At 40.4% G+C, this 23,281-nt stretch overlaps 1 protein-coding gene across 4 annotated transcripts in view; it reads left to right on the plus strand.

Annotated features, from left to right (window-relative positions):
• The window catches only part of PDE7A (phosphodiesterase 7A), a 112,144-nt gene that overhangs the window by 51,752 nt on the left and 37,111 nt on the right, over positions 1-23,281 (plus strand). For all 4 annotated transcript variants that reach the window (XM_006069057.4, XM_006069058.4, XR_006640042.1 and 1 more), the window contains exons 2-3: positions 8,812-8,872; positions 13,138-13,221. In XM_006069057.4, the coding sequence (XP_006069119.1) occupies positions 8,812-8,872; positions 13,138-13,221 (145 nt within the window). The remainder of the gene's footprint in view (positions 1-8,811; positions 8,873-13,137; positions 13,222-23,281) is intronic.

Here is a 23,281-nt window from a genome sequence, read left to right on the forward strand (position 1 = left end):
TGGTCAGGGAACTAAAGTCCCACAAGGCTCGCAGCATTCCCCTCCCCCGACCCCCACCAAACCCCCCCCACCACCCGCCAAAAAAAAGCACACAACACAACATGTCTGTCTTTAAAAGTTACATCCTAACTAATATTAGGAACAACTTTTACGCCTTTTATCATCTACCTTCTAAGTCAGATCTTTTATGGAAGAGCAGTTCACCCTGATTCAAGGCAAGTGTCTTAGTCGGGCACTCGGAACTCCTGTTTTGTGGCTGTAGATTCTTTGGAACCTTACTGTTGAACTTGTTTGTGCTGCTGCTGTCAGTTTCTGATTAGCTCAGCCGCGCCCGTGTTTTGACCTATACTAGTTTGCTTTACAAGCTGTTCCCAGGATGGCTAAATTAGAAAAGTCACGAGGAGGAGCGTCTCAGTTATTTCCATTCACTGGTGAGGTGAGTGGGAATGTGGATGATAGCTCACAGTGTTTTATGACTGACAGCGTGACTTGGGGTTTTGGTTCAATTTGTCTTACTATCTTTATTAAAAATAGAATTTTACAACTATATGGCTTGTAAAATGATAATCTTTTAAAAAGGTATATGTTAAGCCTGAGCTGCAGTCTAGGTGTATAAAGCACACATAATTATTATTTTTTTAAATTGGGCCTTCAGTAAATGTAGGTCTTTTTTTATTATTTATTTTTATTTATTTATTTTGACCGTGCTGCGTGGCATGTAGGGTGGGATCTTAGTTCTCCCCCACCCCCCACCCCCCAGAGATCAAAGCCATGCCCCCTGCAGTGAAAGCTGGGAGTCTTAACCACTGGATGGCCAGGGAGGTCCCTATAATTATTTTTTAAAATAACACTTAACATGGAAATCACATTTTTATAATTCATAATTTATAGTACATTTTTCCAAAAGGAGTTCCTAGATTGCTTAGTGAAACAAATTTGATATTCATTTTAAGCTTCATCTGTGAGGCAAGTAAATGAGTAAATTATCAGTCAGAATGTATTCATTGATGGTTCACATTTTTAAGTCCATTCTTAAAAAAATTTCCTTTTGTCTCATTTAGATTTATTTCATAAGAGTTATGTCTTGTGGTTTAGGGTAGAATTTTAAGTATTTAAGGACCAGACTTACTTAAATTAGTAATAAATCAAATTAAATGAATACTTTGGACATCCTTAAGTAATTTGTTAAAATATATTTAAAATTAAGTTCTCCCCTTTTTGCCAAGTTTTAGAAATGATTAACTAAGACTCTACCATTTTAATATCTAAACTGGTGCCTCTATAAATAAGTCTAAAGTGAATACCTTAAAATAAGTTTAGTATGTCATAGTTATGATCTAGATTATGTTCATTACCCAGTTTTTCTGAAGAAGGAAATAGCAACCCACTCCAGTATGCTTGCCTGGGAAATCCCCTAGACAGAGGAGCCTGGTGGCCTACAGTCCATGGGGACACAAAAGAGTTGGACACGACTTAGCCGCTAAACAAGTCAGTTTTTTGCTTACACTGTTTTAACAGCTGGTATTAGTCTTTCTCAGTCCTTAGAGTGATGAGATTTTACCTCTCTAATTAGTGGCTCTTTTGGTAAATACCCCTCCCTACACTTAAAAAAAAAAAAAAAGGCAACTGGGTTTCCTGAAGAGGACTGTTAGAGATAACAGGTTACAATTTGTTTTAACAAGCTGTTTACTCAAGTTTTATTGGATACAAGTGGGTTGATAGGTACTGACCATGACAGGCTGTTACACAATCATACCTGTGGTTTCATGAATCTGATTTGGCCGGTAGGAATACTTATTTCCACCTGTGTGCCCTTCATACTACTAGATTTTCCTCTCTTATGGTGGTATTAAGGGGAGGCTTGAAATCTGATAAGCTAAATATCTTGGGGTGGGGATGTGAACAGCAGCTGTGAGTTGTACCTGTTAATACCAAGTGATTACAGTGACTGTTTTTTCCCGAATAAGTAGTTTATGATGAGACACTGCAGGAGGCTTAGGGTCTTCTGTTGGTGGAAGACACTTTAGCTTTATTAAGCATGATGCTGCCAGGGATGTGTTCTGTATGATTTAGTCCCTTAGAATTTGAGATCATCCACTTCTTTGTAGGTTTCTTTGTAGTAGATTCTTCCTGTATTTTTTATTTGATTTATTCTGTGAATATATAATAATTATGTGCAAACATGCTCAGTTGTATCTCTTTGAGACCCCATGAACTGTAGCCCGCCAGGCTCCTTTGTCCAGGGGATTTCCCAGGCAAGAACACGAGTTGGGTTGCCATTCCCTTCTCCAGGAGGTCGGAGGTCTTCCCAACCAGGGATCAAACCCAGATCTCCTGCATTGGCAGGTGAATTCTTGACCACTGAGTCACCTGAGAAGCCCACATGCTACAAAATTCAAAAGATATTCATTGGTAATTTCTCCTCCTACCTTTGTGTCCTTCAGCCTCCTTGGAGGCAGCCAGTGTCGAAAATTAGAATTTTATTTTTGCTTGTAACTTGTGTTCCTTTTATATTTCATGAACTGTTGGAGGTTTTTGCTTGCTTGTTTACATCTTCATTAAATCATACATGACTTTAATTGATGTTTTTCTCTTAAATAGTAGGGCTTCCCAGTGGCGCTAGTGGTAAAGAACCCACCTGCCAATGCGGGAGTCATAAGAGACGCTGGTTTGATCCCTGGGTTGGGAACATCCCCCGGAGAAGGGCATGGCAACCCACTCCAGTACTGCCTGGAGAATTCTGTGGACAGAGGAACCTGGCAGGCTACAGTCCATGGGGTGGAGAAAAGTCGGACACAGCTGAAGCAACTGAGCACGCATGCATTAAGGGGATAAAAACAATGATTTGGGGAGCTGTTCCCTTGGATCAGATGATAAAGAATCTGCCTGCAATGCAGGAGACCTGGGTTCGATACCTGGGTTGAGAAGATCTCCTGGAGTAGGGATGACAATCCCACTCCACTATTCTTGCCTGGAGAATCCCGTGGACAGAGGAGCCCGGTGTGTCTATGGGGTTGCAAGAAGTCGGACACCTCTGAGTGACAAGTACTTTGCATGCCAAATCCATGAGGGTTTTAAATGCAATAAAATTTCTCTATAATAGTAAAAAGCATGGTTATTTTTCCTTGAGATTTCTAGGTGTATGTTAAAGAGCTGTAAATTTCATGCCCAGTTTAGTGAGGACAGAATATCATTAATCTAATATGTAAAAATACCATCTCATTTCCTTAATATGTATTTCTTTCATTATTGAAGTCAAGCATCTTTTCTTGTGTTTATTATTTCTCTTCCTTGAGTAGTATATTTATGTCCTACTGTTTTTATACACTGTTATTCATTATTTGCTAACTGATTTGTGAGGCTTTTTTTTTATTCCTTTTTAGATTAGCAGGGAAAAATTAGCCCTTCGTCATAACTCTTCAACTTAATTTTCATTGAAAATTTGGGGTTTGTCTTTTGCCTATTTATGATATATTTTGCCATGCATAATTTAACTTTTTGTGGCCAAATTGATTTATTTTTCATGACTTCTGGACTTTATAGAACAATTAGGTCTTCCTATTTAAGATTTTTTTAGTGTCATTATTTAAATTAAAAAAAATTTTATTGACGTATAGTTATTTACAGTGTTGTGTTTATTTCAGATGTATAGCAAAGTGATTCATTATAGGTCCTTGTTGTTATTTCACATTTTTTAAAATACAGTCGTGTTTTCCTCTAATACTTTCATGCTTTTTTTTTTACATTAACATTTTTGTTCCATCTGTAATTTATTTTGGAGTAGATAGAAAGGAAATAATACAGCTTTATGTTTTCCAAATAGCAAATTAGATAATTAATATTTTCCCCACAGATTTTTAAATCCTTTAGCATAAATAAAATTACTGGATATTATTGGATTTGATTCTAGATTCTCTATTAAGAATTTGCTTGCCTGTTTATTCAGCTAATATTATTGATTTCTTTCAGTGTGCTAGGCACTATTCTAAATGTTGGGGTTTATTTTATATCCGGGGATACAGCATTGAACAAAGTCCCTGCCCTCACAGAGATTAGATTCTAGTAGGAGGCTTGGTTAATTTTATCTTCTAGATGTTTAATTTGTCTTCATCTCAATTGTTGTTACTCATCAGTTTGCTCATCAAATTTATTCATCAACTTAATCTGTAAAAAATTATTCACTAACTTATTTACAATAAATGCACTCAGTCATCGATTTACCAGGTATTTATTTAGCATCTACTAAATAATAGTAGTTTTAGAGGCCAAGGAGACAGCGGTGAATAAGTCAGACAGGGTTCTAGCTCTTGTGGCGCTTTTGTTTTGGAACAAGGAAACGAGAATAGGTCGGCCAAGTGCTGCTCGGCGGGTGACGGTTAGGAGGACCTCTACCTTCAGGAGTAGTGAGGGGGCCTCTCAGATGACCTTAGGTTTGGTAGCCTGGGGATGGCTCTCTGAAGAGATGACGTTTCATCTGGAACCTGAGAGAGAGGAAAGAAATGGTGCTGCCGTGGTCCTGTACAGAACAGCACGTAGCACAGCTGTGTGTTTGGTGTGGTTGGGGGGATGCAGGCAGGCCAGGGTGGCTGGGTCTCTCTGGTAAAGAGAGAGTTGCGGTACAACCGAGGGGTAGGCAGGTCATGGAGAGCTTGGTCTGTGGACTCCATTCCAAGTATTCGGGGGCCATTAGAGGACTTCGAGCAGTAGCTGGAGGCAAGTTCACTCTTGCTTCTTGAGTGTGAAGGGTCTGGAGGTCAAGGGATGTAGCAGGAAAGCCAGGCAGCAGCCCATCAAGGAGCCCAGGTGAGAAATGCTGTTGTCTGAGACAGAACAAGGAAAGGAGCTTGAGGAAGGGAGACGGCGTGGAAGTGGAGTTGGCAGAACTTGCTGAGGGTGTTTCAGCGCTTACAAAGGTTTTGTTTTGTTTTTTCCTTTTAGTAATTATATTTAAAATATTTGCAATACTGGCTGTTTTTATAATAACTTTATTGATGTATAATTCACATACCATCCAATCCACCCATTTAAAGTATATAATTCCCAATTCCATGATTTTCAGTGTATTCACAGAGTTGTTTAGTCATTACCATGGTTACTTTGAGAACGTTCTCATCATTGCAGATTGAAGCTCTGTACCCATTAGCATTCACTTCCATTTCCCACCACCGCTCCCAACTCTTGGCAGCCACCAGTCTATTTCTAATTCTGTGGATTTGCCTATTTGGGATATTTCACATAAATGCAACCGTAGGCTCTGCGGTCCCTCATGACGAGCTCCTTTCACTCGACATTGTGTTCAGGGTTCATCCGTGATGTAGCATGCATCAGAACCTCAGTCATTTCTGCAGCTGAGTGACACCGAATGATACATTGTATGGCTGTACCACAGTTTGTTTATAGTTCATCAGTTGGTGGATATTTGGATTGTTTCCACTTGGGGGCTGTTAGGAATAATGTTGCTTTTTATATCGGTTTATTTTTAAGCTCAAAATGTATTTTTAAATCTGTGCTCTTTCAATGGCACTCCATTTTTTTGGTGTAATAGATGCAGCGTCTTCTCACATTTCTTTGAGTACACTCATTAACTTTTTAAATTCTCTTATGTCTTGCTAGCTTCTGGGCCATTTGGTTTTTCATATTGTTCCATTGATTTCTAGCTAAAGGGTTTGTTCACATGTCTGATGATTCTCATTTTCTTATTCATTCGTGTTTAATTGAAGAGAATAGTGAGGTCATTGAACCGTGTCTCTCTGTCAGTTCTGGCTACCTCTGCAGCAGCTCTGTCCTCAGGTGGGCTTGTATGATCTCTGGACATTAAATTTCCATCTGCCTATCCACTTTGATGGTAATGCTTAATCACATTGTATTTGTCTGCATCACAGCTATAGATTTCAAGAGCAAATGCCATATTTTTTTTAATGGAAAATAAAGTTGAACATGTATTTCAGTTCAGTTCAGTCACTCAGTCATGACTGACTCTTTTCCACCCCCATGGACTGCAGCTCACCAGGCCTCCCTGTCCACCGCCAACTCCTGGAGTCCACGCAAACTCATGTCCATTGAGTCAGTGATGCAATCCAGCCATCTCATCCTCTGTTGTTCCCTTCTCCTCCCGCCTTCAATCTTTCCCAGCATCAGGGTCTTTTGAAATGAGTCAGTTCTTTGCATCAGGTGGCCAGAGTATTGGAGTTTAAGCTTCAGCATCAATTCTTCCAGTGAATATTCAGGACTGATTTCCTTTAGGATGAACTGGTTGGATCTCCTTGCAGTCCAAGGGACCCTCAAGAGTCTTCTCCAACACCACAGTTCAAAAGCATCAATTCTTTAGTGCTCACCTTTCCTTATAGTCCAACTCTCAAACCCATACATGACTACTGGAAAAACTGCTTTGACTAGACGGACCTTTGTTGGCAAAGTAATGTCTCTGCTTTTTAGTATGCTGTCTAGGTTGGTCATAACTTTCCTTCCAAGGAGCAAGCGTCTTTTAATTTTATGGCTGCAGAGTGAAGTAAGCCAGAAAGAAAAACACCAATACAGTATACTAACGCATATATATGGAATTTAGAAAGATGGTAACAATAACCCTGTGTACGAGACAGCAAAAGAGACACTGATGTATAGATCAGTCTTATGGACTCTGTGGGAGAGGGAGAGGGTGGGGAGATTTGGGAGAATGGCATTGAAACATGTATAATATCATGTATGAAACGAGTCGCCAGTCCAGGTTCGATGCACGATACTGGATGCTTGGGGCTGGTGCACTGGGACTGGATGCTTGGGGCTGGTGCACTGGGACGACCCAGAGGGAGGGTATGGGGATGGAGGAGGGAAGAGGGTTCAGGATGGGGAACACAGGTATACCCGTAGCGGATTCATTTCGATATTTGGCAAAACTAATACAATATTGTAAAGTTTAAAAATAAAATAAAATTAAAAAAAAATTTCATGGCTGCAGTCACCATCCGCAGTGATTTTGGAGCCCCCCAAAATAAAGTCAGCCACTGTTTCCACTATCTCCCCCATCTATTTGCCAAGAAGTGATGGGACCAGATGTCATTATCTTAGTTTTCTGAATGTTGAGTTTTAAGCCAGCTTTTTCACTCTCCTCTTTCACTTTCGTCAAGAGGCTCTTTAGTTCTTCTTCTTTTTCTGCCATAAGGGTGGTGTCATCTGCATATCTGAGATTATTGATCTTTCTCCCAGCAGTCTTGATTCCAGCTTGTGCTTCACCCAGCCCAGCGTTTCTCACGATGTACTCTGCATATAAGTTAAATAAGCAGGGTGACAATATACAGCCTTGATATACTCCTTTCCCTATTTGGGACCAGTCTGTTGTTCCATGTCCAGTTCTAACTGTTGCTTTCTGACCTGCGTACAAATTTCTCAAGAGGCAGGTCAGGTGTTCTGGTATTCCCATCTCTTTCAGAATTTTCCAGAGTTTGTTGTGGTCCACACAGTCAAAGGCATTGGCATAGTCAGTAAAGCAGAAGTAGATGTTTTTCTGGAACTCTCTTGCTTTTTCCATGATCCAGTGGATATTGGCAATTTGATGTCTGGTTCCTCTGCCTTTACTAAATCCAGCTTGAACATCTGGAAGTTCACGGTTCACATACTGTTGAAGCCTGGCTTGGAGAATTTTGAGCATTACTCTACTAGTGTGTGAGATGAGTGCAATTGTGCGGTAGTTTGAGCATTCTTTGGCATTGCCTTTCTTTGAGATTGGAATGAAAACTGACCTTTTCCAGTCCTGTGGCCACTGCTGAGTTTTCCAAATGTGCTGGCATATTGAGTGCAGCACTTTCACGGCATCATCTTTTAGGATTTGAAATAGCTCAACTGGAATTCCATCACCTCCACTAGCTTTGTTCGTAGTGATGCTTCCTAAGGCTCACTTGACTTCGCATTCCAGGAACATGGATTCGGTACCCAACAAATGCAAGTCAGATATACAGTTACACAAAATAAGCATTAAGATAAGCAAATACTTCACTGAGAGATTTTTGAAACATATTACTTGTGAGTATATCTTACTAATGGGCTTCCCTGATAGCTCAGTTGGTAAAGAATCCACCTGCAATGCAGCAGACCCCGGTTTGATTCCTGGGTTGGGAAGATCTGCTAGAGAAGGGATAGGCTACCCACTCCAGTATTATTAGGCTTTGCTTTTGGCTCAGCTGGAAAAGAATCCACCTGCAATGCAGGAGACCTGGTTTCCATCCCTGGTTTGGGAAGATCCCCTGGAGAAGGGAAAAGCTACCCACTCCAGTATCCTGGCCTGGAAAATTCCACGGACTATATAGACCATGGGATTGCAAAAAGTCAGACAAGACTGAGTGGCTTTCATGTCTTACTAACATGAGAATGAAATCCAATGAATAGATATGCAATAGACACTGTAAACAGTGGGCCAAAATTGGAAACATACCAAAAAGAAAATATATACCTTGAAAAGTGAAACTCTTCCTCCACTTTTGGCCTGAACACAGAGGATTGAAACTACCTACCCTGATTTACCTACATTTGTTAGTCTGCTTGGACTACTCTAACATATGCCACTGAGGGGGTGGCTTAAACAACAGAAACTCAAGAGTGGGGAGGCAAGGTCAGAATTTATTGAGACGTTCTGGACGCTGGAAGTCTGAGACAAAGGTGTCAGCAGGACTGGCAAATACCATATTTAATTTCATTTTGTGTATCCCAACTTCTCTTGCACAGTGCATCACAGAAAATAACAAATACATATATGTTGAATTGAACTCAATATCACATACTAAATTGTCTGCATTAAAATGTGTGTGTTTTTTCTTCTAGAGGCGTGGAGCTATCTCCTATGACAGCTCGGATCAGACTGCACTGTACATTCGTATGCTAGGTAAGAATTCTTTATTTTGCATTTTGTTATCCAGTGGCTAAGTTGTGTCCAACTCTGCGACCCTATGAACTGCAGCATGGCAGGCTTCCCTGTCCTTCACTGTCTCCTGGAGTTTCTCAAATTCATGTGCATTGAGTCAGTGATGCTATCCAACCCTCTCATCCTCTGTCGCCCACCCACTTCTCCTGCCTTCAGTCTTTCCCAGCATCAGGGTCTTTTCCAGTGAGTCGGCTCTTTGCATAAGGTGGCCAAAGTATTGGAGCCTCAGGTTCAGCATCAGTCCTTCCAGTAATATTCATTCAGGATTGATTGCCTTTAGGATTGACTGGTTTGATGTCCTTTCTGTCCAAAGGACTCTCAAGAGTCTTCTCTAGCACCACAAATCAAAAAATCAAGTTTGCACTAGTATAAGTTAATTTTGTTGTCTACTGTTATTCAGGACTGAGATATCTTTCATTAGGAAGCTTTTCATCACTGTTGCAGCATACCTGTCTGTAACTTTGAAGTTGAATCTAGAAACCAAAATTAATGTGATGTGAAAAAGAGGGGCATCTTAAGAGTTATAGGTAATTAAGAAATCTCTAGCTTTATAACTGAGACTCTGTTACTAGTACACAATTTTAAGATGCATCCTGATGATTCTTCATGAAAAGTCTTAGATTTGCAGAGTTGCTGAGTATTAAACAGATGTCCACGGTAACATGAAAAAAGACGAGACCACGAAAAATACCTGATCTCGAGTCCTGTCACTGGATGTGTTTGTTCTCACTTGGCTGGTGAGAAGGCCATGTGTCTTCTCCTAGTCTCTGTTCTTAAATCTTTACTGTATTACTCAAGTCCAGAGAGTAAATGAATTTGATGTGTGTGTGTATAGTTTTCTTTCTCGCTCCCTCTCTTTGCCAGATTTTTTCCCTTCATCCACACACTCCTTGATACCTTGCACTTCAGTTCATAATATTAAAAATGTACTATTAAGAGTCCAGGGACTTCCCTGGCGGTATAGTGGTTAAGATTCCGTGTTGCCAATGCAGGGGGGATGTTAAGTTCAATCCCTGGTCGAGGAGCTAAGATGCCACATGCTACATGGAGTGGCCAAAATTTTTTCAGTAAATAAATAATCTATTTTAAAAAGAGTCCAATGGGCACCTTTACTCATCTTTTCTTACTGTCTTTTCTGGCTTAACTGTTCTCCTCATGCTCAGAATTCCTTGCTCATTTTCTGCAATATTGAGTCATCCTTATTCTTCACCTGCTTCTGGGGTGGCTTTCTTTCCCCCCCATTTCACTGACTCCTCCTCCTCCTCATAAGCCCACGTGTTCTCCAATGCCCCGTTTGTGTCATCTTCCCTTTTTTTCCCTCCTTAATTTACCTCATGTATCATATCTGCCTAGTTCCATTCTACTCTAGCACATATTTCGCCCAGGAATGTGGAGCCATTTCTTCCTTACCACTCCATCTCTCTGCAGAGATGTCCGCATTCTGCTCTTCTTAAAACAAAGCTTAGACCCCTGTCTTCTTCACTCTGTAGAACATCTCCACATGGATGTGCCATGGGCACCTCACATTTAACAGATCTGTTGAAATATTTGTGTTCCCCAAGTCTGTGCATTTGATATTCTTTCACCATCTCTGAAAAAGGAACTTGAATTTTCTATTGTCAGATCAGGAACCTTGGCATCATTCATTTTTTCATTTTAAATTTATTTTTAATTGGAGAATAATTGCTTTACGGTGTTGTGTTGGATTCTGCTGAACGATCCATGATTCAGCCATAAGTGTACATATAACCCCTCCCTCTAGAGCCTCCTCCCAGCCCCACCCCCAGCCCTCCAGGTTGTCAACGAACCGAGCCAAACCGCGCTCCCCGTGCGGCACAGCTGCTTCCCCCTAGCTGTCGGCTTCCCGCACGGTAGTGTAGATACGTCAGTGCTCCTCTCTGTGTGTTTCACCCTCTCCTCCCGCGCTGTGTCCGCAAGTCCATTCTGTACGTCTGCATCTCTGTTCCTGCCCTGTGACTAGGTTATTCAGTACCATTTTTCTAGATTCCATATATATGCGTTAACATTCAATATTTGTTTTTTCTTTCTGACGTAGTTCACTCTGTATGACAGATTCTAGGTTCATCGGCATCATTCTTGACTTGTTTCTCACTTAGTCTATGTCTCCTTCATCAGCAAACCCTCTTGACTGATGCCTTCAAAGTACCTCCAGAATTTCGCCACGCCAATGCTGTTTTCATCCCAGCCTAAACCACAGTTACTCAGTTTTTTATTGTTAGCTGTCGTCCCATTGTTGTACGTAAGATCTCCAGAACTTACTGTGTGTAATCGAAACGTTATTATCCTTGACTAGCATCTGCCCATAATCACTTCTCCGCAGGGCATAGCTGTTGTCTCGATGAATGCACTCATTCCTTAACTGGCCTCCCTGCGTCTGCCTGTGTCTCTACTTGACTCTCTAGTCTATACAACCAGTAAGCTTTTTCAGACCTAAGTTAAATCCATCTCGCTCCTCTGTTCTGAATCTTCCAGTAGTTTTCTACCTTAGAGTAACAGACAAAGCTATTATAATGGCCCATGAAGGTCCAATGTGATCTAGCCCAACTGTTTCTCTGACCCCACCTTCTGTCAGTTCCCTTCACTCATCTCACTCCAGCCATGCTGGCCTCTCTGCTTGATTCTGAACATGCCAAGCAAGTGCGCCTCGCAGGGTATCCATGCTTTCTCTTCCTTACGTCTAGAACCCTCTCTGCCCAGGTGGCCACGAGGCTCGCTGCTTCCCTGCCTTTAGGTCCCTGCTCGGATACTCTCTTTTCACTGAGGTCTCTGACCGCATCATGACTAGCTTCCCAATCAGCCACCCTCATCTCCCTCCCTTTTGATTTTTCCTTGCTTTCCTTTCTCCATTTTATTGTTACCGTCTTCCATAGACTGACATTATTGACGTGCTTTATTATTGGTCTCACTGCATGAAAGGACGCACTTCATGAAGACAGGGACTCAGTGTATTTTGCTCACTGCTGTATTTCCTGACGTGCAGCGAGCGTTCAGTAAACATTTGATCCAGAGTGAAGGCATTGCCACATGAGAGAAGTGATTAATCATTATAGGGTAGACTCACAGTGGCTGACAGGCCCCTTGAAATGAAGCATAAGCAGGAAGGCGTTCCAGGCAAGTGGAACTGTAAGCAGGTGTGGGCACTGAAGACTTAAAGGTTATGAACTTGGAGGCTGTGGAAGTGTAATGGGAAAGTTCCTACCTTTGGAGTCCACAGACTTAGGTTTAAATCTTGACTCTGCTTTATACCAGCTTTGTGGCCTGTGCGTGCTCTTTAACATCTAGAAATCTCCGTTACTGGATCTGAAAATGGGGGTTAAGATTCCTGTCTCTTGGGACTTGCCTGCTGGTCCAGTGGCTAAGACTCTGTACCCCCAATGTAGGGGGTTTGATCCCTGGTCAGGGAACTATTAATAGATCCCGCATGCTGCAACTGAGACCTATTGCAGCCAAATAAATAAATATTAAAAAGAAAAAGATTCCTGTCTCTCAGAGTTGGTTAGAGAATTAAATAAAAGGATGTCTTCAAAGCGCAGAAAGAGTACCTGGCACAAGACTGTGGTGGTTATGTTGCTGTGGGTCCAAGAGTCACATGGATACAAGACTCACATACTGAGCTTATCAGCAACAAAGTTTACAACCGAAGACCTTGACTATACCCACTTTCAGTGAGAAAAGAGACTGATCAAATTAAACGTCTCAGGCGAAATATTTAATGTTTTAATTTTCTATACCTTTCAAAAAATGTAAGCTGCTCAAGAATAGGTAATATATTTTCTATTTCTTTATATCCCATATAGCTTATAATATAGTGCTAGGCAGAGTAGACACTTGGTAAATATTTGCTTCTCACTGTGGCTTTTTTAAGTTTCCTGCTCAGGATTTTTTTAACTCTATGGGAGTAATAAGATATGAGTTTGGATTATCATATACTTGAGTCATCTTTCAGAAGGTGACTCTAAAATAGAGATTATAATTACTGTAGGGGAGATTTTAAAAAAAAGTAAATTGTTCATCTAGCCTTACAACTCAGTGCTGAAAATTTGTAAACCCCTTCAAATAAATCAGCTCTTAACTACCTATTCCATTTATATCGTTAGTAGGCCATTCCTTATGAGTATGATACCACTGAGACCTCTGTTGCGTGTGGGAGCTTCTTCCTAAATAACAGCCATCTCAGCTTTCGTTTTATCCCTGGTTCTGTTTAGGAGATGTACGTGTAAGGAGTCGAGCAGGATTTGAATCAGAAAGACGAGGTTCTCATCCATATATTGATTTTCGTATTTTTCACGGTAAGTGTTGGCAAATACACTATTTCTCTCAGATTTCCAGTAAACTTCGGGTCTTCATAAAATGATGTAATTTTCCAAGAGGGGAGAAAGGAATACAAGAAAAAACATGTTCAAAATGTTTTCAAAACATTAGGTCATGATAAATGACACTTTATTCCTAAATAATGTTCGTAAATGTTTAGAGGCAAGTAGAGTTGGAAATTATAAAAATATGAAAGCTGATAATAGTTTTTCTTCTTTCTAATTTAAATGTGAAATTACTTTGGTACATTCTTTTCTTTTTAAAACCTGTATTTTCAAAACAGTTTGTTTTTGGAGGAGTTCCACTTTTGGTAACATTGGATAAATCATTTGTAGTAACACTCCAATTAAAAACATTAAGAAAACTGGACAAAATATAAAAGACTATGTATTTGAGTGTGTGATAGTATCATCGAGGCAGGGATGAGCCTGGCATTTCAGCTGACTTTTCCCCTTAGTGACATCTGCTGATGCTGGGAAAGTGAGTGAGAAACTGAGCAGAGATTTCGTTGGACACCCGAAGCTATAAAAACAAAAACATGTTTATAGCTCACCGAGGCTGGGGGATTGTCCTGGTAAACTCTCTAGGCTTAAGTTAGAAATTCCAAGAGCTGTGTGTTAGAAATAAATCCCAGCCTTAAAGTATCTCAGTCAATGATTAGATTAAGGTGATCTGTGATTTTTTTTTAGAATCTTTGCATTTATGTGCATGAGAGATAATGGTCTGTAGTTTTCTTTTTTATATATAATGTCTCTTTAGAGTGAGTTAGGAAGTGTTGCCTCTGCTTCTAGCCTCTGAAAGGGATTGTAAAGAATTGGTATAAATTTTTCCTTAAATAAATCACCAGTGAAACCCATCTAGGCCTCGTGTTTTCTGTTTTGGAAGGTTCCTGATTAATGATTCAGATTCTTTAGTATTAATAGATATAAGCCTTTTCAGATGAACCAATTCTTCTTCTCTGAGTTTTGCCAGAAGTTTACTGTGGGATTAACCTGGTCAGGCTCCTGGAGGTAAATCTCACAAGCTTCTTCCTGTACTCAGCCCATGCCTAGATTTCCCTGAAGCTTTTTCTGTCTCAGGGAACCCTCCAGAAGCTCACCAACTGTGTTCAGGTTCCTCTGCCCCAGCACTGGCTCTCAAGGAGGTTTCTGTTCGTGAGTCTCTGCGCCAGTAAGTCTCTGTTTGCCTGTCTCTCCAACCTTGGGGCAGTGAGTTGCCTGGTGTCCCCACCTCTTCAGCGGATCCTGGAGGAGTTGTTAACTTTTCAGTCTATTCAGCTTCTTGTGTGTTGTTAGGACAGAATGGCAAGTTCTCAGCTCCTTCTATGCAGTTCTGGAAACCAGAAATCCTATAATGTTATTTTTTAATGAAACTATACAGTAAGTATTTTGAATTTGTCTTCTAGTTCCTATCATGTAAAATATCACTGGGTATAATTCTCATAAACTAAAGCTCTTTGGGGCAGTTAATAATTTTAAGAGTGTAAAAGAGTTCTGGGATCAACATGTTGTAGAACGTTGCAGTTACCTCTCTAAAAACATGACGTCCTGAGGTTTTATAGCAAATTATTCAGAATCAAGACTGATTATTGGCTTCCCTGGTGGCTCAGATGGTAAAGAATCCACCTGCCAGTGCAGGAGACACAGATTAGATCCCTGGGTCAGGAAGATCCCCTGGAGAAGGAACTGACAACCCACTCCAATATTCTTGCCTGGAGAATTCCATGGACAGAGGAGCCCGGTGGGCTACAGTCCATGTGGTCATAAAGAGTTGGACACAACTTAGGGACTAAACAACAATTAGTTTCCCAGCTCTTTAAATTCTTTCAGATTAAAAAAAGGAATCATTCAGAGTTATTTCTGTGTAGAGCAAATACAGTATTCAAGAGGCACATATAATACTCTGTGTAAATATCTATAAAAAATCTTTGGAAACAGATATTAGTAAAAAGAATATGAATAGCATAAAAGAATACTCCAAGCTTAGCTGTTTTTTTTTGGAAAGGAAGAATACTTGTTCTTTGTAACAGTACATTAGAACTTGGTAACATTGGTTGCCTCCAGGGTGGTGGCTTGAGGACATGAGAAAGAAAATTTTTGTTGTACACCCTTTTGAATTTTGGTTCATGTGAACATATACCCATTGAAACGTTTAGATAAAATTCTTTGTAAATATTGTAATATAAAAAAATTGGCTCTGAGTAAGAATATCAGTAGGAGAAGGCAGTGGCACCCCACTCCAGTACTCTTGCCTGGAAAATCCCATGGGCGGAGGAGCCTGGTAGGCTGCAGTCCATGGGGTCGCAAAGAGTCGGACATGACTGAGCGACTTCACTTTCACTTTTCACTTTTGGTTCATGTGAACATATACCCATTGAAACGTTTAGATAAAATTCTTTGTAAATATTGTAATATAAAAAAATTGGCTCTGAGTAAGAATATCAGTAGGAGAAGGAAATGGCAACCCACTCCAGTGTTCTTGCCTGGAGAATCCCAGGGACGGGGGAGCCTGGTGGGCTGCCGTCTATGGGGTCGCACAGAGTCGGACATGACTGAAGCGACTTAGCAGCAGCAAGAATATCAATAAAATGGTGAAGTCCACATATTGACCTAAAGAAAAATGCAGTTGCATTGTGAGTCCCTAGGCTACCCCTTGTCTTTAACTAAATTTAGGGAAATGGAGGATTTGAATATTATAATTGTTAAAAGATGTTGGAAATCTTAAACAGACATAATGGGGCTTTTTGGTGGGAGAGGAAAGTTAGAAATGGTCACATTGTTGGAAATAATCTTTCATGGAATTAAAATAGGATGTTTATCTTCTAAGTCACTATGAAACCAGGAGCAAAGAATATAAAATCTAAAGACAAAAATATGATCAAAGATATCAGTGATGGCAATAAAGGTAAATGGATGAAATAAATACTCCTTCTCAGAGATAAAGGTGCCCAGATTGGGTGAAACATGAAACCTAGTGACAAGAAGTGGTCAGAGGCAATGTGAGGCAGTCCCAGACTTGAGGAGGCTCCTCGGGTTTGGGGACCTGGGCCTGCACGCTGACCTCCTGATGTGGCACTTCTGTGGTCTGGCATCTCAGAGGAGTCCACACAGCTTCCGAGGATTGCAGATTCTCTTCCTGACCCCATCGTGACAAATGTCCTAGACTCTGGGCCACAGTTGAAAATTGTCACTGTGAAACTGATCCTGTAGTTATTGCAAAACAGGAGTGTCTCTCTAAGCCAAGATGATCATTTAATTTGGAGGGGTTTTTAAGATGGAGAAAAGTGAGTCATTCTTTCCTGCTGGTATAGTAGGCTCTATTTATCACACCACTCAGAATTCTGAAAAGAAAAAATTTTAATCTGGCGTAGTTTGTGAAGTGTGATCTTAAAAAGATTTCTTAGTACATGAGAAACAGTGTTTGGGTTTACCATATCAAGTGCATTCTCCTCTAGCTATTTAGCCTTTCAGGGAACAATTACAGGCTCCAAGTTAACAAGTGGAACCTCAATAATAATTTTATTACATAGATATCACATAATCTGCTTTGAGTTTCTGTGGTTTGGATTATCCTTTGTCATAAATCATTATTTTTGCTTTCGTGAGGCCTGTAAATGGATTTTCACAATAGGATTTGCCATGAGCATTATTATGCAGTGAGTTCTGACTTTGAATCTTTCTAAAAGGGTATGCTACGCTATGCTATGCTATGCTAAGTCACTTCAGTCGTGTCCGACTCTGTGGGACCCCAGAGACGGCAGCCCACCAGGCTCCCCAGTCCCTGGGATTCTCCAGGCAAGAACACTGGAGTGGGCTGCCATTTCCTTCTCCAATGCATGAAAGTGAAAAGTGAAAGTGAAGTCTCTCAGTCATGTCCGACTCTTAGCGACCCCATGGATTGCAGCCTAACAGGCTCCTCCGTCCATGGGATTTTCCAAGCAAGAGTACTGGAGTGGGGTGCCATTGCCTTCTCTGCTAAAAGGGTATAAGGAGGCAAAAGAAGAAAATTAGCTGAACATGGAAGTACATCAAATACAGAAGCAGTGTTCAGCCTCACTCTTAAGACAAATTCCTATCAGATGTAGCAAGTTAAGCAAATGAGCCACTGAGGTGCTTGGTGATAGAAGCTCACATTATTACAAACTCTGCATCAGGAAATTTAAACGTGTTTTTTCCTCTTTGATTTCAACACTAGAAATGTGTGCAAAGGGAATAATCTTATACACATGTGAATGGAGGTGGGAAGACATTCATGTTGGTCTTATTTATAATAGGAGCATGTATTAATTAGGTTGTGGTGTTACTCACTGTATTTGAGGGTAAACACCAAAATGCTTAAAACCTACACTCAGATATTCAAAATAGAATCAGGTCACATACCACACAATGCACGTGCACACACACACACACACACACACACACAGTACAAAATGGTAAAGCAGGTGAAATAAAATGTTAACAATGGCAAATCTGAATAAAGAAGTATGTGATAAAAAGTATTCCTTGTATTATTTGGCTTTGTAACTTTTTGTGATATCCAAACAAAAAGCTTTAAAAGTATGGTAATTAAATTATGCATTTATTAAGAATCAGGGGTTTATTCTCAGAGTACAAATTTATTAACCAATATTAGATCAGATCTGTGGTTGTTTGTAAAGAAGGGAGAGAGTTCAGACTTTGGGAGGACATTTTGAAACTACCCTCTATTCGTGATTACAGAGGGTGGAGGGATTTTTATGACCATGAATCCTCTTTGCTAGAAGTATTTTCCCAAACACCTGATGTGTTGTAAACCTGCAGTCAGGGTTAGTCTGTTGCAGGTTCTGATCTGTTGAAGATCTGTTTGTTGCAGATTCTGCTTTAAAAGTTAAATCTTCCCTCAACTAATGGATGTATCCTACAGAAGCTTTTGTTCTTAACTAGGTTTTGTTATTGTTTGGGGGGTTTTGTTTGGTTGTTTGTGTCTTGGTCTCTAATGCTTTAAGTAGACGGTTCATACTAGCTTCTTTGTGAACTTATCAGGTATTATTTTCTTGGTTCTGTGGGACAAGAAAACAAAAAATTTTCCCAGGTATCATCGCTCAGTAAAGAAATTTTATGAAGCCTTCTTTTACCTCTGTTTGTGTTCTTATTACTTACCTTACAGTGCAAAAGATAATGTATATCATACATATTTGCATAGTTTGAGAAAGGGATTTTTCATGTAAGGAAGTCATTGTTGACATTATTTTAGGATGCTCAGAAACATTCCTTGGGGTACTGTTGTGTACTAATATTTTCTTCTCTGGATGTTGGTGATTTAGCTGCCAAGTCGTGTCTGACTCTTGAGACCCTATGGACTGTAGCCACCAGGCTCCTCCGTCCATGGCAAGAATACTGGAGTGGGTTACCATCTTCTTCTCTAGGGGATCTTCCTGACCCAGGAATCAAGCCCAGGTCTCCTGCATTACAAGCAGATTCTTTACCAGCTGAGCTACAAGGCAAGCCCTCCATTTTTGCAGTTTAGACAGAACTTACATATCAGTGGGAATTATATGATGGGTTGTGTTTATCAAGAAATTTGGAAGATCTTAACTTATTAAAGATACTGCTGAAATTTTCAGATGCTCGCATTAGTCAGAAATTTTTATTCAGCCCAAAAAGAGATGTAAGATTGCTTCCTGATGGAGAGCGGTTTCTGGTGATGCTATTTAAAAGTGTCGTAACAACCCATGAGTATTCACAGTATGCTGATCACTAATTACTTGTTTAGATAGCAAAGAGCTAACATTGGTGTTTCTTACTTAACCTCTTTGTCCCTTGTCTGTCCCCCAAAGCTATACATGGAATCCTGTAATGATGTTGAAATCTGTAGGATTATTAGCAGATAAAGCAGTTGACTCTTCTAATTGTGTGATCATTTTATAACATACACCTTTTTTTAACAGGCTTGGTGCACTTTCTCAATAGGCAATTGATCAGTTTCTGGCAAATATTTCAACTTGGGTGTTAGCATTGACACTTCTTTGACAGCTACTGAAAAACGTCAACATTCATCCCATTCTTACAAGATCCCCAACCTTCAGACCTGCTCTGTCTAGGAATTACTTCCACTTAGGTCCAGATTTCTGGTCCTCTGGCATTTATAAACTGATTCTTGATGTCCTTCATGCAACTAATTTGTAAACTGTGTAGTCTTCTTACCTTATGTTCTGAAGACTGACGGTTTTGAAGCATCTGATAATAATGAGCAATATGTACAATAAGAAAAATTGGGAGAAAAAAGTAATGGGGGGAGAGAAGAAGGCTGAGGAGAGAGAAAGTGATTGATTAGAGAGAGCAAGAGAGTGGCAAAGATGTTAGGCTGGTGGCTGAGTGGTGTGAACTGAAAAGGGCCCCTGAGCTGGGTCTCCCTAATGCAACTTTTTGCTCCTGAGCATCCCAGTGCCTCACCAGGCTTTCAAGAAGCCTCCCTCCTGTCAGCTTCCTTCTTTTGAGTAAGTTTGCTTTAGTGACCAGCTTTCTGTAGGCTGGATTAAGAGCCCCAAATATTCCTACAAATATTTTTCTGTGTCTAATTGACCATACACCTGGTCTCTTGAAATATAATATTTTGGACTCTTAAATTAGTTTGACTTCAGTTCAGTCACTCAGTCGTGTCCAACTCTTTGCGACCCCATGAATTGCAGCATGCCAGGCCTTCCTGTGCATCACCAGCTCTCGGAGCCTACTCAAACTCATGTCCATCGAGTCGGTGATGCCATCCAGCCATCTCATTTTCTGTCGTCCCATTCTCCTCCTGCCCCCAATTCCTTCTATCATCAGGGTCTTTTCCAATGAGTCAACTCTTTGCATGAGGTGGCCAAAGTATTGGAGTTTCAGCTTTAGCATCAGTCCTTCCAATGAACACCCAGGACTGACCTCCTTTAGAATGGACTGGTTGGATCTCCTTGGAGTCCAGTATTCTCTGACACCACAATTCAAAAGCATCAATTCTTCAGTGCTCAGCTTTCTTGACAGTCCAACTCTCACATCCATACATGACCACTGGGAAAACCATAGCCTTGACTAGACAGACCTTTGTTGGCAAAGTAATGTCTCTGCTTTTGAATATGCTATCTAGGTTGGTCATAAAGGAGTAAGCGTCTTTTAATTTAGTGGCTGCAGTCACCATCTTTGGTGATTTTGGAGCCCCCCCAAAAATAAAGTCTGACACTGTTTCCACTGTTTCCGCATCTCGTTCCAATGAAGTGATGGGACCAGATGCCATGATCTTAGTTTTCTGAATGTCGAGCTTTAAGCCAACTTTTTCACTCTCCTCTTTCACTTTCATCAAGAGACTTTTTAGTCGCTCTTCACTTTCTGCCATAAGGGTGGTATCTTCAGCATATCTGAGGTTATTGATATTTCTCCCAGCAATCTTGATTCCAGCTTGTGCTTCTTCCAGCACAGCGTTTCTCATGATGTACTCTGCATAGAAGTTAAATAAGCAGGGTGACAATATACAGCCTTGACACACTCCTATTCCTATTTGGAACCAGTCTGTTGTTCCATGTCCAGGTCTAACTGTTGGACTTAATGGGTTCCATATTGAGTTTTTTCAAAATTCATGTTTGTTCTAAATTTAATGTCCCTACATTTAATATTCTTTTAGTTACACATTCTTTTTAGCTTCTATAATAACAAATTCTAATCTCTTTAAACATAAAATAATTATAATTCTGTTCCACATGTACACTTAGAAAATATAAGATCTTCCTTTGAAAGATTCTGACATGATTATTAAATAGTAACCGAAGCTGTCAGCTTGACAGTTCCCTCTTTTCATGGAATTCACCAAAGCTCATTGATGTCATCCAGACTGGAAGCCCTGGTCTCTCTGCCAACATTGGGCAAGATGTAATATAAGCAGTATGTTTCTTTCACGTCCACAGAAATGCAGTTTTCCGTTTTCTTTTAACTCCTGACGCATGGTAATGTTCCATTCTATGTAAATGTGTTTTGCCCATTATCTTGAGCCTTTATGTTCACTTTAGCACTTTATTCCACCCCATACCAAGGGAACCTTTCGAGGTATTTACATTGTAGCCTCAAAGGCTTTTAGTCTTACTCATCTTTTTGTTTCTGGTTTTTTGCAGCCTATGGCTCATTTTTGGTTGTTCATTGCCTCAGTCGTGTCCAACTCTGCGACCTCACTGACCTCAACATACCAGACTTCCCTTCATTTTCTCGCGGAGTTTGCTCAAACTCATGTCCACTGAGTCAATGATGCCATCCATCCATCTCATCCTCTGTCACCCCCTTCTCCTTCTGCCTTCAGTCTTTACCAGCATCAGGGTCTTTTTCAATGAATCAGCTGTTTGCATCAGGTGGCCAAAGTATTAGAGCTCCAGCTTCAGCATCAGTCCTTCCAATGAAGATTGAGGGTTGATTTCCTTTAGGATTAACTGGTTTGATGTCCTTGCAGTCCAAGGGACTCTCAAGAGTATTCTCCAGCACCACAGTTTGAAAGCATCAGTTCTTCAGTGCTCAGTCTTCTTTATGGTTCATTATAAAGATTGAATATATTCTTGTTGCATCAAGTTGACTAAACTGGATATCTTCTACCAGTTAGACTTTATAAGGTCCCATTTGTATTTCTCTAAGTATGATCTGTATTAGCCGTAAACGGAATTCAGGCGGGCCAGTGCCCTTACGTTGAATCAGATGTCTCATGTTGTCTTTATTGTGATGATCCACAGTGGCAACAGACAAAACTCTCCTTAAATTTTGCCTTAGAGCCTCATGTGCATTTGGGTTGTTTTTTATCTTCCTAACAGGGCCCTGTTCGACTTGGGTACTTTTTTGATACTTAGTGATATGAACAGAAAGAACATCTGTTTCTGTGTTTATTTTGAGCTTAAAAGTTTATGTCATACTGATTTTATTGTCTTGGATTATCTAAGTCTTTAGTATACAGTAACTCCCACGCAAACTCATACCCTTCTTACCGCTTCTTCCCTTAAAGAACGGAAGTTGTTGCATGGCGTTTCCCTTAGCTATGACAAGGAAGCCTGGCTTTGCTGCAGTCCATGGAGTTCCAAAGAGTCAGACACGACTTAATGACTAAACAAGGACTTTGTTGTTGCTATATTGTTTTTCTTACTCTCTTTCATACTGTACTGCCTGGTCGTTACTTTCCTATTTACAAGGAAATAGGAAATTTGAAATTACATTTGAAATTTGAAATTACAAATATAGTTTCTCCTATTTCTTTTAACCAGTATTTGTTCGACCTGCAAAGATGACTGTTCCATCATTTGTAATTAAACTGAGGTTCAGTTTGGTAACTTAAATAACATTCCTGATGTCACAAAACTAGTAGAAGTGGCAGACCTGGGATTCAAACCCAGGTGTATGACTCCAGAGCTCGTGTGTTTATTTGCCTCGCTGCATTGCCGCTTAGTATCAGTACAGGCTGCTCCTTAAAGACCATTGCTCTCAGCACCTCACTGCTTTCCCCCCTTTAGCCATGCATGCTGAATGTAAAAATTCTTCCAGGAAAACTTGAATTTAGATGTAACTAAATGTATTTATTTAGTATTTAACAGTAGGCTTCCTGATATGGCTCCTATTCTTTTTTAAGGAAAATTAAAGAGAGATTAGAACATCAGTTCAGTTCAGTTCAGTCGCTCAGTCGTGTCCGACTCTTTGCGACCCCATGAATTGCAGCACGCCAGGCCTCCCTGTGCATCACCAACTCCCGGAGTTCACTCAGACTCACGTCCATTGAGTCAGTGATGCCATCCAGCCATCTCATCTCTGTCGTCCCCTTCTCCTCCTGCCCCCAATCCCTCCCAGCATCAGAGTCTTTTCCAATGAGTCAACTCTTCACATGAGGTGGCCAGAGTACTGGAGTTTCAGCTTTAGCATCAGTCCTTCCAAAGAAATCCCAGGGCTGATCTCCTTCAGAACATAGAATGTCTTAATTTTTTTGCTCAATTATCATTCAGTATGACCTTGCTTTAGTCTAGAGTTAAAACCTTGCAGCACTGATTTTTAAAAAAAAAAATTTTTTTTA

This window comes from Bubalus bubalis, chromosome 15 (genome assembly GCF_019923935.1).
Source record: "Bubalus bubalis isolate 160015118507 breed Murrah chromosome 15, NDDB_SH_1, whole genome shotgun sequence".
NCBI classification, from domain to species: Eukaryota; Metazoa; Chordata; class Mammalia; order Artiodactyla; family Bovidae; genus Bubalus; species Bubalus bubalis.